The 15502-nt window shown below is 39.3% G+C and overlaps 1 protein-coding gene across 1 annotated transcript in view; it reads right to left on the reverse strand.

The window, feature by feature from the left end:
* LOC131243416 (probable 1-acylglycerol-3-phosphate O-acyltransferase) overlaps nt 1-14600 on the reverse strand; it is a 32010-nt gene extending 17410 nt beyond the window's left edge. The window contains exons 1-2 of the mRNA XM_058242777.1: nt 14350-14600; nt 11045-11281 (exon numbers count right to left, since the gene is read on the reverse strand). Coding sequence (XP_058098760.1) covers nt 11045-11281; nt 14350-14558 — 446 coding nt within the window. The 5' untranslated portion in view covers nt 14559-14600. The remainder of the gene's footprint in view (nt 1-11044; nt 11282-14349) is intronic.
* Nucleotides 14601-15502: the final 902 nt, after the last annotated feature.

The following is a 15502-nucleotide window of genomic DNA, read 5'->3' on the forward strand; positions in this document are numbered from 1 at the left end:
TAACCTCTTGCCTCCGTGAACTTTTGATTATAAGGGAAATTCACTGTATACAAAAGGCACATGTCATTTGGATCTAAAATGGGGATTACAACTCTTTTTCAGTATTTTCATGCCATGTTTTCCCATAGTGTTGGAGGAAAAAGAATCGTCTCTCAATGATACAGCCACGGGATTAGGGGTCAGTAGGGAAGAGATGGACTACCATATTCAAGAATTCTCTGTTAACCTCTTCTCCCCACCGGAACCACAGCATGGCAGTGGAATGAGCAATCTCCCCCTTGGGTGCCTAAATACAATTCATCCCAAGGATATTGAGTCCCTTCTAGTAGGACCCACCAAAGGAGATTTGGGAATCCATTAAGAATACTGGTGGCCTTAAAACCCCAAGCCTAGATGGCTTTTAGGCCACCTTTTCTGGAAAATTGGAAAATCATCCAAAACCATGTCTACACCTTAGTCTGACAATTTTGGGACACTGGGAAATTGCCGATAGAGTTTGAACCATACTCATATTGCATTAACTCGTTAGGAAGATAACAATTGATCCATAGAGAGATTTAGACCCATTAGCCAATGTAAAGTAGGTTACAAGATCATACTGAAGTTATTGGTCAAGAAGATTCACCCCATTTCCTGGGGCTTGTTTCTCAGGCCAATAATGCCTCGGTTCCAGAAGAAACATTGTGGATGACATTCTACTAGCCAGAGAAATCACCCATGAACTTCAATGCTTCTAGCAAAAGTTAGGAAGGATATTCATTAAAGTGGATAACAAACTCTGGTGGGACTTCCTATGTGACCATTTGTTGGTTCGGGGCTTTCCTTAAAACTAGATCATGATGATTATGGAATATGTTAATATGGTAACATATTTTATCCTCATCATTGGATCTCCAAGTGGCCTTATTTCTCCGAGGAAGGGAATTCTTCAAGGGAATCCGTTGTCCCCTTACCTATTTACTCTATGTAATATCCCCTCACAGCCGAGTTAGAGGAGCATGAGGTTAACAAACTTCTACTGATCTCTATCACTCATGGAAGGCCCAAAATTTCCTGCATGTTCTTTGCAAATGACCTGTGATTATGTGCAAAAGCCAAGCGCAAATCATGTGAATTCATCAGGAGATCACTAGAGGCCTTTACTCATGAGGTAATCAATCCATTAGTCAAACTATATCTTTTGATATGTTCTCTAAAGGCACTACCAATCATAAGCAGAAAGCCCTTGATATTTAAATATTTCCTTGCAGCAATTGGCCATCTACATGGCCAGGTTGCCTCAAGAGCAATGGTTTCTTGGAATGGTATAAAAGTTGAACACAAAACCTTGAAAAGCGAAGCTTCTATCACAAGCTGGAAGAACCACTCTAGTACTATTTGTGTTAGCTAAGATTGTGTCCAAGTATCGTTATCATCGCATGTATTGTAGACCTAGGAAACGAAAAATTTATTGATATCATTGATAATATTTCCATGGTATTCAAAAACGAATATGTAACAGCCATTACATAATGGCAACAGTGGGAGCCCTTGTGCGATATGGGGATGCAATGCCATTCTGAAAAAGTGGCTTGTAACAGTCGTAACAGCCATTATGGGCCAATACGGGGCCGTAACAGGGCACTACAAACTCATAGCGGTCGAATAAAGGGCTGACACATTTTATTCCTTAAAAAATTGACCATTATAGCATTAAGGCCCATGTTGTAACGACCATAACGCTGGCCATAATGACCACCGTTACTATTATTAAATACCTTGAATATGCTAAATCGGGGAATGTCTCTTTTTTGGGGGGAGACTGAGGAAACATTAGGAAAAAGGTGGAATTTTTCAATGAAATTTCAAGAGATGCTAAAAGACACATGAGAACAAATTTAACACAATGTTACAAAAAGTTAATATACATCATGTGATGTATGTGGGACATCCACTCCAACCATCATGCATGCTCTCCCTCATTTGACCATGATTCCAAAATCACGGTCAAAACTCAAGTGGCCATGCCAGCAAGCATAGTTAGAGGAGGCGCCCGCCCACCATTTCTTTGCGTTGGGCCCCACCCGAGTTTCAAAATGGTCTGATATTTTTAGTTGTGCCATCATCTGGGGCAGATGATGCATATTAATGGATTAGATGGCATACACCGAACACAGTGAGCCCTCTATGAGAACCAACAGTGGGTGTCCCCTCTCAAGAGCTCTATGTGGTGTGGCCCAAGTTAGCCATGGATCAGTCTGATTTGTTGGTCCATGTGTAAACATGGGGGGAACATCTGATGTATATGGCAGAGATCATCCATACATCGTGTGGGACTATGGGGCCCATTTCCAACCATTACGACCATACCTATGGTGATAATGTTCCATTTTAATCATTTCCCACCAATATATGTGTATATATGTATACATATGTGTGTGCGTGTATGTGCATGTGTGTAAGGTTTCACGTTCGCGCCAATTGGACCATAGTTTATAGTCCACCTAGAGAATAAAATCTCAAGCTATCATGTTGGTGCGACCAATGTTCGAAATATTGTCATCGCGTTACGTATCACATTCTTGGGATATAGATACATATCGGTTATCGCATGGGATATATCGGTTGTATCATGTAATGTATTGTTGTTGTTGGAAACATGGGGAAACATTGGAAAATTAGTTTAATTTTTCAATAAAACTCTAGTGATTGTTAAAAAAGACATCAATACATACTTATAAATCAAAATCTTACAAAAAACAAATACACATAATAGGTTTTCTTTGTATGGGTTCCTAATCTATGTGTTGTCTAACTGAATTGATACAAGTATATTATTCATATAATTTATAAATGTAAGAAAATGTGTGGAAACAAATGCAATATATTCACAAGCAAAAGAAGAATCACTAGATTAGGTTACATACATGCTTAATTTTATGTTTGGACACAAAGATTGAAAACGATTTGCGAGAAATTGGGAAATTTTGATTTTTTCAATTTTTCACAACTAACCATCTCTTCCAAATCTCAAAATCGAAACTCCCAATCCATGACTTTTCTTGCAAAACATGAAAAATCATGGATTTGTGTCAATTTGACACTAATTTTACATGATTTACAAAAAATAAAAGGATCGGAATTCAAAAATACTCACCAGATCAAACATGTGGGATATATCACACTACCTGTGCGTTTCGTATCGCACAGGTGGGATACAAGATATATCGGCTGATATCGTTGATATTTAAAACACTGGGTGCGACCAATGCTGTCAAAATCGTTATCGTATCGCAAATCGTAATAGGGGTTGAATCATATCAAATTGCAAATCGTATAGTAAATCGTAAGATTTTTATGATTTTCTTAAAAATATGAAAAATATAAATAAATCAGAAAAATAAAAATAAAAACTCAACAATCATCCTTTTGCCATCAATATGCACCAAGTAATACCATGTCATGATAGTGTTAAAGGATTCTTATCTTCTTCTCTCTTTTTTTTTTCGTGTGTTTCAAGAAATATTCCTCAAAAAACATACAAGGATCCTTTACTAATTTATGTTCCTAACACCTTTCTTGAATGTAGATGTAGACCGACAAAAAAAAAGATATTTTGATTTCTAACCATCATTCCACAATGCAAATAAGTTAACATGATCGTAACCATCTAAAAAAACACTCCGGATAAGTCATACATCAATTTGGTGTTTCGACTAGTTAAGAAGTAAGAAATCATTTTTAAAAAAAAAGCTCTACGATGTAACATTAAAGAGAATATATATCATTTAATCTCTTATAAGAAAACAAAATAAAATAATTTACCTTTTCGAAAGGATTCTTTTTCTTTTTTTCTAAATGATTCTTAAAGCCTGAACCAATTTAAAAACATAAAATGAACACCAAGCGAAGCTTAAAATAGAAGAAAACAAGTATAATTTGAAATGTAAATAGGGATTTGAATCTTAAATTGTAGGATTCAACTCATAAAATAGTAGGATTCATATAAAAAGAGATTCATAGGTGGGATTCAAATTGTTTTGCTTAAGATTCGACTCAAATCGTAGATCATAAATCGTAAATCGTAGGATTTTGACAACACTGCATGCCACTTCCAAGACTCTCCCAATAGGTTGGGCCCACCATGAGGATCACATTGTTCAAAAATTAACTTATCCACTTATCATGTGGGCCACATCATAGAAAGCAATGTCTAGCCATTGATAAATAACAAAATACATGTGCGTTCCAATCAATGGTGGATGTGGGTGATTTTTGCTCAAGGCGATCCTTATGATGTGGACAACCTCTTGGATGAGTTGGATGTCGCATTTCACATGAAATGTTGGAAGTTATATGTTAAGTGAATGGGTGTGTCCAACCGGTTGGACTTGAGAGCCTTATCCCCATTAACTGGGCTGGCTCCATGAATTCTACCATTCCACTCTATCAACAACCATACCTTCAACCTCTTGGACACATATGTCTGCATGTATCATCGTCGTCATCATCATTTAAGCCAATCCCCATTAATTGGGCTTGCCTACATGAATTCCACCATTCCACTCTACCAACAACCATACCTTCAATTAGATCATAGCTCGTTAAGTCTTTTATTACTACCTCCTTCCACATCTTTTTAGGCCTTACCCTTGCCTTTCTAGAGCCTTCAACTTGTACCAGCTCACTCCTAACCGGCACGGTTCTTGGTCTCTACCACACATGACCAAACCATCTAAGTCTACTTCCCTAATTCTTATTACATATTGATGCTACTCCAAGTTCCCTCAAATGCATTCATTTCTATTTATATCCTTCCTCATCTTGCCATTCATCCATCTCAACATCCTCAATTCAGCTATACTCATCCTATGAACATGTTGTTCCTTAATTGCCCAACATTCCATTGCATATAGTGTAGCTGGTCTTATAGCCGTCCTATAAAAATTCCCTTTCAATTTGAGTAGTAGACTTCTCCATTTCTTCCGACCAGCTTGAGTTCTATGGGCAACATCCTTCTCAACCTCTTCACTCTCATGAATTATTGACCCCCAAGTATCGAAAGTGGTCATTTTGGGAAAATTCTTTGTCAACACCCTTAACTAATTCCTCATTTTTCACTCCTATTGTTACTAAAATTGCAATCCATATACTTTGTTTTTCACTCCTATGAACATGTTGTTCCTTAACTGCCCAACATTCCATTGCATATAGTGTAGCTGGTCTTATAGCTGTCCTATAAAAATTCCCTTTCAATTTGAGTGGTAGACATCTCCATTTCTTCCAACCAGCTTGAGTTCTATGGGCAACATCCTTCTCAACCTCTTCACTCTCATGAATTATTGACCCCCAAGTATCAAAAGTAGTCATTTTGGGAAAATTCTTTGTCAACACCCTTAACTAATTCCTCATTTTTCACTCCTATTGTTACTAAAATTGCAATCCATATACTTTGTTTTAGTCCAACTAATTTTAAAATCCTTTAGATTCCAAGGCACCCCTCTATAAATCTAGCTTTATGTTTATGCCCTCCCACATCTTATCAATCAAAACTATGTCATCTACAAATAAAATACACCATAGGATCTCTTCTTGCAAGTCCCTTGTTAACTTGTCCATAACCAATGGAAAAAGGTATGGCTCAATGAAGACTCCTGGTGCAAGCCTATAGTAATTGGGAACTTACTCGTCTCTCTACTAGTAGTCCTCACATTTGTTACTGCTCCCTCATATGTATCATTCATCATGTCAATATATCCTCTTGAAATTTCTTTATTTCCCTACAGCCATCAGATAAACTCTTTACGGGCCTTATCCCCTCTCTATATTTCTCCTTTCAATTGTCTTAGGAAAATAACTTTAGTGGTGCCTCTCTCTCTCTCTCTCTCTCTCTCTCTCTCTCTCTCAAAGTTTCATAATATGGCTCATGAGTTTAACCCCATGATAATTAGTGTCACTCTATAGCACCTGTGTGTGTGTGTGTGTGTGTGTAGAGACAGAGAGAAGGACTAAGTCCAACCGGTCAGACCACAACTTACCATCCACCCAGTGAATAATATCCAAGTTCCAACCTATTAATTGCATGTGACATCTAAACCTTCCAACGGGTTGGCTCCATCATGAGGTTCACCTAATCAGCCCTATCTACTCATCATGTGGGCCACCCCATAAAAACAATGTCTAACCATTGATAAATAGCAAAATACAAGTGTGGTCCACTCTCGATGAGTGGATATGGCTGATTCTGCACAAGGTGACCCTCATGGTGGGGCCAACCTATTGGATGGGTTGGACATCACATGCATTTAATAGGTTGGCAGTTATACTTGGAGGGGACAGTAACTTCTCCAACTGGTTGGAATCGAGACCTTCGCATATGCGTATGTGTGCTTGCACGCCCACATGTGTGCCTAGGGAGTGAGATTATCTTAACCAGGCATCCTATGGGTTCCACTGTTGATTGGACCATGAAAAATTGCTTTGATTGAACTATCTTAGCCATCTAATAAATGAGCTCTTTCTCACTCAAAGGGAGCAGTTGTTGAATTATGTCTTTCAGTACCCATTTGTGTGTGACCGATTCAAAGGCTAGGGTAGGCTAGGCTAGGGTCATCTGAAAATTGTGAATTTCGGACCAAGGCCCATTCATTACCGGAAATACTAGAGAATAGTTTTAAACCTCATCCATGCATGGCACATCAACAGAAATTACATGGGGGACGAAAACTGGGCCTTCAAAGGCACTAAATACTTAGAGATATTTTTTATCCTCAAACAAAAAAGATTCATCGTTTCATTTTTAAAAATGGACGTGGAACTAGTAAATATTTCTTTCTCGATTCATCCATGCGACAAATATCTGATTCAAGATTATTTTTTTACATTGAGTCAATTAAAAAGGCAATTTCCTTTATGACCAACAAAACTCCACGAATTTCTCCTAGATCAAATAATGCCTCCTATCCTAGCCATGCCTGGATTACCCTTAAAGCTTCCATTGAAATTGATCTCCCACATCTCATTTGACGGTGTTGGCAAAGATGATGAAAGCCATCGGGCTTCTAACCCCTCCCCCCATGACCTCATATCAACAACTTCTTAGATAGGTACTATTTGTCCCCCGAGCCCAACCCACTTAATAGATGAGCTTGAATTTTTTTTGGCCTGGATGCAGCCCTCGAGCCTAAGACGCCATCCCAAGCCCGAAAGCTCGATGGACCAACCGGGCCCATTAACAGCCCAACCAGAAAACATCATACCTTTTGTCATTTCACTAAGGGTCTATTTAGTTTGGGGATCTAGCACAATCAGTAGTTTTTGGCAAGCCCAATACCAAAGTTTTTAATATCAGTATTTAGAGGCATATCGGAACATTGTGAAAAACTATCAAGAAAGTACAAGGTATTCAAAAACGGTTTGGAAACAGCTGTTACAGCCATTACATAATGGTAATGGTAGGAACGGTCACGCGCTACAGGGTTGTAATGCCTGTTCTGGAAAAAATAAAAAATAAAAAAATTGGCCCATAACGACTGTCATAGCCCACATCATGATGGCTATTACGGTGCCCGTTATGACCACCGATACCATTATTGAATACCTAGGAAAAATAGGCAAAAAACATAAAACACCAGAATCTATCATTTTCTATGTTTTTATCATGCATTTAACATTGCATCAGACTATTTTGTTATAAGAACGCCATCTGTTGGACTGACCCGCTAAAAGACAACCAAATAGGCCTAATTGAACACATTTCAAGCATGATTGGAACCCCCCCCCCCCCCACAAAAAAAAAGAAGAAGAAGAAGAAGTGACAGTTTACCCTTTTCCAATTTCCGCAAAAATGGTCTATTCTGCTTCGATTCCTCAAATTCCGGTCAACATGTCAAATATACTGCTTCGATCCTAAAAATCAGCCTGGATCTAGTCTACAATGAGTTTCTAAGCTTCCCTTGGGGCTGAAATAAAGAAATAAGTAGCAAAATGAGAGAAATCGTTGGGGGGGGTGTTGGGTTTAGATGGTAGCCATTTGGTCATAACAAATATGTGCCAACAAGGCCCCTTTTCTAATATAATAGACTCACCCCTGTATTGCATATGGAGGGCGATAGCCCTATATGAATACAATACAACCAATAACAGCTGTATCGCATCCAATATTTGGAACCATGCCCCATACCCTCCTTGTCAAATTCATGTCAAAAAAAAAAAAAAAAGGATCTTTCTTCCCCTTAACCATGATATTGTTAGGTACCCAACCAAACAAAACAAAATTTCTGGTATAATCGTAACTTGTTTAAAATCAAGAGATTGATGCACTAGAGACTTCAATGGAAGAGATCAATTGTATCACCTGGTGGTTGACATTAGATGTCTAACACCATAAGTAGATAAAATCAGGACACCTGCAACTAGTGAATCCTTAATATATCAAAACAAATTGTGATGATATTGCGATTTTTTTTTGAAGTTTTAGCGAGGCAAGTTTATGCTATATAACTTCTTATGTCCAAACATCAAGCTTGGCAGAACTGAACCCTTATTAGGGGTGTACACAAACCGGGCTAGCCCGGTTAGCTCGCTCGACTCGGCCCGACCCGGAACTGAGTTCGGGTCAGGACGGGCTAATTTTCTAAGCCCGAAATTGAGTTCAAGCCGAGTTCGGATATGTCCCAGTTTGGCCCGACTCGGTTCGAAACCCGACCCGACCCGTCCCGACCCGGCCTTTAGGTATATATACCTGTTTATAAAAATTTAAATAAATAAATAAATAAATAAAACCCTATCACTTTCCACTTTCCCCTTTTTCTGAAAACACCCAACCCACCGTCCTCACCAAACCCTCTCCTCCCCTGCTCACTCCCTCCCTGCCCGACCCCACCAAATCTCTCTCTCTCTCGGCTCTCCACCTCTCTAATCTCTCTCTCTCTCGTCCGACCAGCGGCCCTCTCTCTCTCGTCCGACTAGCAGAGGCCGTCCTCATCTCTCTGCTCGTCCGTCCGTGCAACCACCAAAGGACCTCCGCCTATCTCTGATCGTCCGTCCGTCCAACCACCAGAGGATCTCTGCCTCTCTGCTCGTCTCACTGTCCGACCAGCAGAGCTCGCTCGTCCCTCCGTCCAACCACAACCAGTATGATTTCTCTCTCTCTCTCTCTCTCTCTCTTTCAGTGTATGATTCCTCTTTTGGTGTTGTATGTGAAAGCTAACCTACATGCCCGTACGGAAAAAACATCCCTGTCTCGATTTCATGCTTTTCTAAGTCAGTTTTGTCTGAGCATACATGATTCGCTTTATTTATTTAGATTAGAATGAAGAGTGGTTGTGGAGGGTAGTAGTAGAAGTGGGTCCCACCGACTAGACAGAATAATTAGAGAAAAAATCATACTCTGGCAGATTATGATGGATGATACGCAGGCATATAGGAATGTGGACGTGGCATTCAATTCATTCAAATGAAAGGGGCCAGCTTCGATGGATGCCTAATTGTGGGGCGCACCCTGACGTCCGTGCCTAACATCGACGCCATCCATCCGTGAGCCACACGTGCACGTTGAATCCGAACTTTTGGACATTTTTCTGAAGGCCCATTTTTCAATACAAGTTTGGCCTACATGATCAACAGACTGACACTATTTTTGGTCCACATGTACAAGGTATACCATGCCAAATAATCGCCTAGGTCCCTGACATGCGTCGTCTACCCGATCTTTGGCACATCTTCTTGCTACTCTAGCAGGGTATTACACTTCATACACAAGTGCTTGAAAGTTGCACATGTGGTATCGTCCGCCCAATCTCTGAAATGTGTTCATTTCCTCTTCGATCTAGGGGTATTTATTAAATACTATATAGTATTACACTTGATATGCAAGCACTCAGAAGTAGCACATGCTGCATACATCAGTTAAAACTAAGCTTGCAAGATTATGTAACCCACCATCCCTAAGTCACAATGCTAATTGAAATTGGTTGAACACTCCTCACCGTTGCTTTGTGGACACTTTTTTGTTGAAATGACCTAACATCTGATTTTGTGGACATTTTTGCTAAAATGGGACAATTGTTTTTCAGGTATGAACAATCATAACCTCCAATTGTAGACGCTTTTTTGTTGAAATGGTTATAAATTTTTATTCGTGGGCATGTTATGGTTAGAATAAGCCAATCATTATCTTTTTTAATGGGTGTCAAACATGTTTATTTTTTAACAAGCAATTCTCATAAATAGCCTTAAGGAAATTGTTTATTGTTAAATGTTGATCAATTATGCACTTCTTCAAGGCAATGCCAAATGGACCCACTTGATGAGTGAACCTACCTACTTCTCCAGATAGCATTAAACATATGACCCACAAATGGACTGATCGAATCTTGCATTTATGTTGTTAGCGTGACACAAAATGAAATGGCGACACATTTTATTTGAAATAAAATATATTAAAAAAGTATATATCATGTAATTCCATTTCAAGAACAAAAGAAATTTAAAAAGTGTACTTTTAGTAATATATGATAACTGATTTCTGAGGGTATCCTAATTCTTGCATATAACATGAACTGACCAATGATCACGTCCCTTGTATAGTTGAAAATACTACTCCACTTTGCTATTTCAAAATTGTTGAAGGCATTTGCTCATGAAGTATATTGTTAAATGCCATTCCATATCCACAAGAACAATGTACATTTGAAACCAGTGGGAAGGGAAAGGTGATGGTGCTTCCGCAAGGTGAGCTGAAGGTAAGAGGATTGGCCTGAACTCGAAGGTTCGAAACTGGCTCGAACTCGCCCGATTGCTGCCGGGCCGGGTTCGGGCTAGAGATGTTGGCCCGGTGACTGGGCCAGGCTGGGCTGGGTTCGGGCCAGGTGTGACTGTTGAACGGGCCTGGCCAGGTTGAGCCCAGTTCGACTCGGCCCGACCCGTGTACACCCCTAACCCTCATATTTAATTAGAAAGAAATGAAATCCATCACAACATTAAACAAATGAATAAAATCACAAGCCTTACGTATTTGCAAACTACTCATCTATAAGATGGAACTGGAACAAGATGAACACACCCGATCTGATCAATAGCGATGACCCTGAAACGACTGGCAAGAGCATCGAAATTCCGGAAGAAGAAACCTTGGGAAGCAGCATACCCATGAACCATAACCAGAGTTGGGGAGTTCTCCTTACTGTCAAAGGTAATAGTATTGATAAACCTTGGTTGATCACTGGAAGACCTGAACCATCTGACTTTCGACCCTGGTGGGCCTGATCCTATATTCACCTGTTCTTGAACATATGCAGTTCTGAAAACAGGAATCGATCAATTAGTAGAAGCATCACAGAGCATTAAAAAGAAAAAAATTAAATAAGATCATCATCATCAAAGCCTTCTCCAGCTATTTGGAGTCGGCAAAAGTAAGATTAAAACATCATCATCATCTTAGCCTTTCTCCAAGTATTTTGGGGTCAGCTTTTAAATGGTGGCTTGGCAAAAGTTTTACCAATCAGCCACCTACTTGACATCAATCTTCCTCTTTTAGCGAGGCTCTAGAACAGGTAAAGCATGAGGTTCACACTGACTACGCTCACATGTAAAAAAAAAAAAAAAATGCATTAAAATGCACTATTGACATGTCTAAAAAATTCATAAGATTGTATTAGAGGCCACTTGCTTCCTTTAGGATGTGTTTGCTTGCACAAATTTCAAGAAATATAACAAAATATTGCACCAAAGTAGGCTGATTAATCATGAAATTTGATGATATTTGGTGCAAGCAAACACACCCTTAACCATATGAATGTTAAAGGAAAATATGTAGATCACGAACTGTAGAACATGAACCCCATGTCATGATGATGTTACTAGCATACATGTAGGAGAGTTGAGTGTTAGAGGATCGAATATGGCGATCTTCCAAATCAAATATGAAGATATTGGTACAACAAGGATCCAATATGGTGTTGGAAGGGATTTCTGTAATTTTTCTCCAAGAAAGTAATATATTTGTAAAAGCAAATGCAACAGCTATAAGAGGTCAGGGTCATGTGATATCACGGTTATGCTCCATCTAGTGTCAGGTCAACAATTTGGATCGTTTGGATTGAACAAAATAAAATAGAAATTTATTTTTTTAAAGATTAAAATAGAAAATGATTGGGGAAAGAGCATTCATAAAGCCAACATAGAATAGCTAGGACAAGGCTATGGTGATGACACTAACGATGATAAGAAATAGCATGCAAAGTGAAAGGCTACAATTATGTGCATTCAAGGTCAAGTACCATGACGAGGCAATTTAAAGTCGAGAAATGCTATTTTCTATTATAATGTGGCCGTGGTTTTAAATATCATCTAAACCAAGATGATTTGGTTGAATTCAAAGTATCCCCGATATTATCCGTATCTCCAGCTCAGCAATACCGATAACACCGGTGGTGATACCAATAATAGTGGTAGTATCAGAAATTCCAAGTATTGGCAATGTATCGGTAAGTATCGTCAATGTATGGCCAATATTTTCAACTATGTAAATTCTAGGTGTTGCTTGTATTGCCATCGTATCGGCGATATTTTGATAATATCACCAATGTATCGATATCGCCAAAAATTTGTTTATTAAAAAAAAATTTCCATTTCAATTTTTTCTGTGGGCGCATGGTTGTATGCATTGTTCAATTTGTCGACAATAATATCAATAAACTGCAATATTATCATTATCGTAACATAGACGATATCGAGACCAATCTTTCATTTCCTTTCCAATTCTCGACAAAATAATGTGTTGTGGATATTTTGAAATATCAATGGATGTTTGGATGAAAGTTTGGATGGTTGGATGGATGATTGGATGGATGTTGGATGGATAAATGGGATGGTTGGACTTTCTTACGACAACACATGCTTTTAGGCCCCTATTAAATGGAAACTTATTATGTATGTATTCTTTTTGAAAATTTTTTATTCCTAAATATGCAAATATGTGTATTTTAGCATCCAAAAGTTTCACTGAAAAATTCCACCATTTTCTCCATGTTTTCTTGCATTTCCGGTTATCGACAATATTATCACATACATCGATATTGTTTCCGTATCCTCGGCCAACAAAACTTGTAGCAATGCCGATACTTGGAAACACTGATTGTACAAGGCTAGAACGGACCAAGGAAGGTTTTGATAGGGTTGGGTTTGATGAATTTTTATTTTTTTTAATGAGGAATGGGAAGGTTTTAAGAATGTTGGGTTTATGATAGATTATGGACTATTTACAAGCTAAACGACAGTCGGGTTTTGGAACTATTTAGGTGAAGAAACTAATTTCAATGAAGTTTAATGTACGAAATTGAAAGTTCAAATCACACAAGAGAAAAAAAAAATTACGATGACTATAAGCAAGCTCTGTTATTCAACTGTAACTTATTGCACAGGACTTGTGCCTTAACTATAATGTGTGTTTACAAGGTTTCCTCCTTGAAAAAAATCTCTACCATAATTCTAAGGAATCTCAAAATAAAATTCCTTGCTAGTCAAGATATCTAAAATAAGAAAACTCTTAAACATGAAAATTTAACAATACCCATTTCCTAGCATAGAGATATTTTTCCTAACATGGAAATATAAAAGAAACGAAATCAGAAGCAAGCTAAAGAAGGAAATTGGCCTTTTCTTGTCAACGCGTTGTGGAGCATGCATGTGTGGGATGTGGTGCAATTGCATAATGTGGGTCCCCACCATAAAATGTAGCAAACATATATCATCATCAAGACACTTGATGTGGCGGACCACCATGGGGATGGGCCACAAGGCATATACTGATATGTTTGGGTGAATCAAACCATCTGATTGTGAATTTCAACCGTTGAATGTGGACCATTGCCCTTTTCATTGACTGTCCATCTTCATCCCCCAGAGTGGAAGGTTATTACAGTTCAATTACCTTCGTTTTTTGCACTATGGTTAAGTCACGAGATAGCCCACCATACCAATGGTCCTGATCATCATACACATGTTCCCTCTACACCGTGCAGATGTTTCAATGGGGCCCCCTTCATGGAACTCCATAAAATGGTTTTACTGAAGTATGACAAAAAAAAACGGGTGGAAGAAATCTGGGAATTTTGAGGCACTCGGTACCCTTATTTCCACAAACAACTATAGAACTCCAAAATTAGGCGCATCTAGGGTAAGGGCTTCTACAAAAGCAGCTCAAGAAGTCGAGATTTTCCAGTAATTCCCAGAAATTGGAGTTTATGGAATTGGATTTCACGAAATTCCACGAATTATCTACCGATCGATTGATCCGAAGCCATAGCAAGTATCGATTTTCAGAAAGAAGATGCACACAGAAGGAAGGAGAGAGAAAGAAGGGCGTACTTGACGAGGGAGAGGAGGCGCTTCTCGGAAGCGATGATGTGGTCGGTAGAGGTGGGGATCCATCGGAGAAGGGTGGGCCACCGAGATCCAGTGGCAGAGGAAGATCCAACGACGTGGGCCTGGCTACTGCTGCTGCTGCCGCTGATTTCCTCGGCCATTCTTCTGGCGATTACAGAAAGAGAGCTGCTAGTCGACCAACGCCCGTTCATTCATTCCACGACCCGGGCTCGACCCGATTACGATTTTATGCAGGAGGGGCTGACATTTTATATATATATATATAATAAGAATAATCCTCGGCCCGAGTATAGGATGTCCGCCTTTCAGTAATCCAGACCGTTGGTTCTCTTTGACCACAGTATGGATGTATCCTAAAAGTCCTTTCACGGGTTAGTCTTCAAATCTAAAAAACGGCGGCTCAAATCTTACACACGCGTCAGTACTGTGTAATCTTCGAGTCTTAAAAAATGGAGACGCGAATTTCCCTACAGCGCATGTTATAAGGAGACTGTGGGTCCCATCAAATTATTGGTGAAAAATCCACTCCGTCCATCAGTTTTTTTAGCTCATGTTAGTATGTGATTACGAATATGAGGAAGATATAATACTCGAATGGATCACACCATATGAAACAGTGAGAATGGAGATGCCTACCATTGAGATCTTTCTGTGGCTCAATGTGATGTTTATATACCATCCAACCCGTTCATAAGGTGGGTCCTGCCAGGATGAAGGATCAAACACGAATAATGGCCTGATCCAAAAGCTATGTGGTTCCCCACTTTCAATGGTGATCGTACAATCCCCACTTTCTTTATGTGTGGCCCACTTTTGGGTCTGCCTCACTTTTGGAGATGACGTCAAACATAAATGGAGGAAAATGATGGACGGAGTGGATTCCACACAGACTTCATGGTGGGCCCTGCAGAGCTTCTGGTTACACGGTCGCTCCACGTAACAACGGTCATACCGTTCCAGGGAATTCCCGTCCAACGGCGACTCGAGGCTTGATAGAATAAATTCCACAGCATTGCAATAAGACACGTCCTGATCCAAAAATCAGGGTCTATCTTCCAATGATCTGTACCGTTTATACGATGTTTCATGCCTTTTATGGTGGATATGAAAAAAAAGGAATTTGAAATAGTTCCAG

This window comes from Magnolia sinica, chromosome 4 (assembly GCF_029962835.1).
Source record: "Magnolia sinica isolate HGM2019 chromosome 4, MsV1, whole genome shotgun sequence".
In the NCBI taxonomy this organism is placed as follows: domain Eukaryota; kingdom Viridiplantae; phylum Streptophyta; class Magnoliopsida; order Magnoliales; family Magnoliaceae; genus Magnolia; species Magnolia sinica.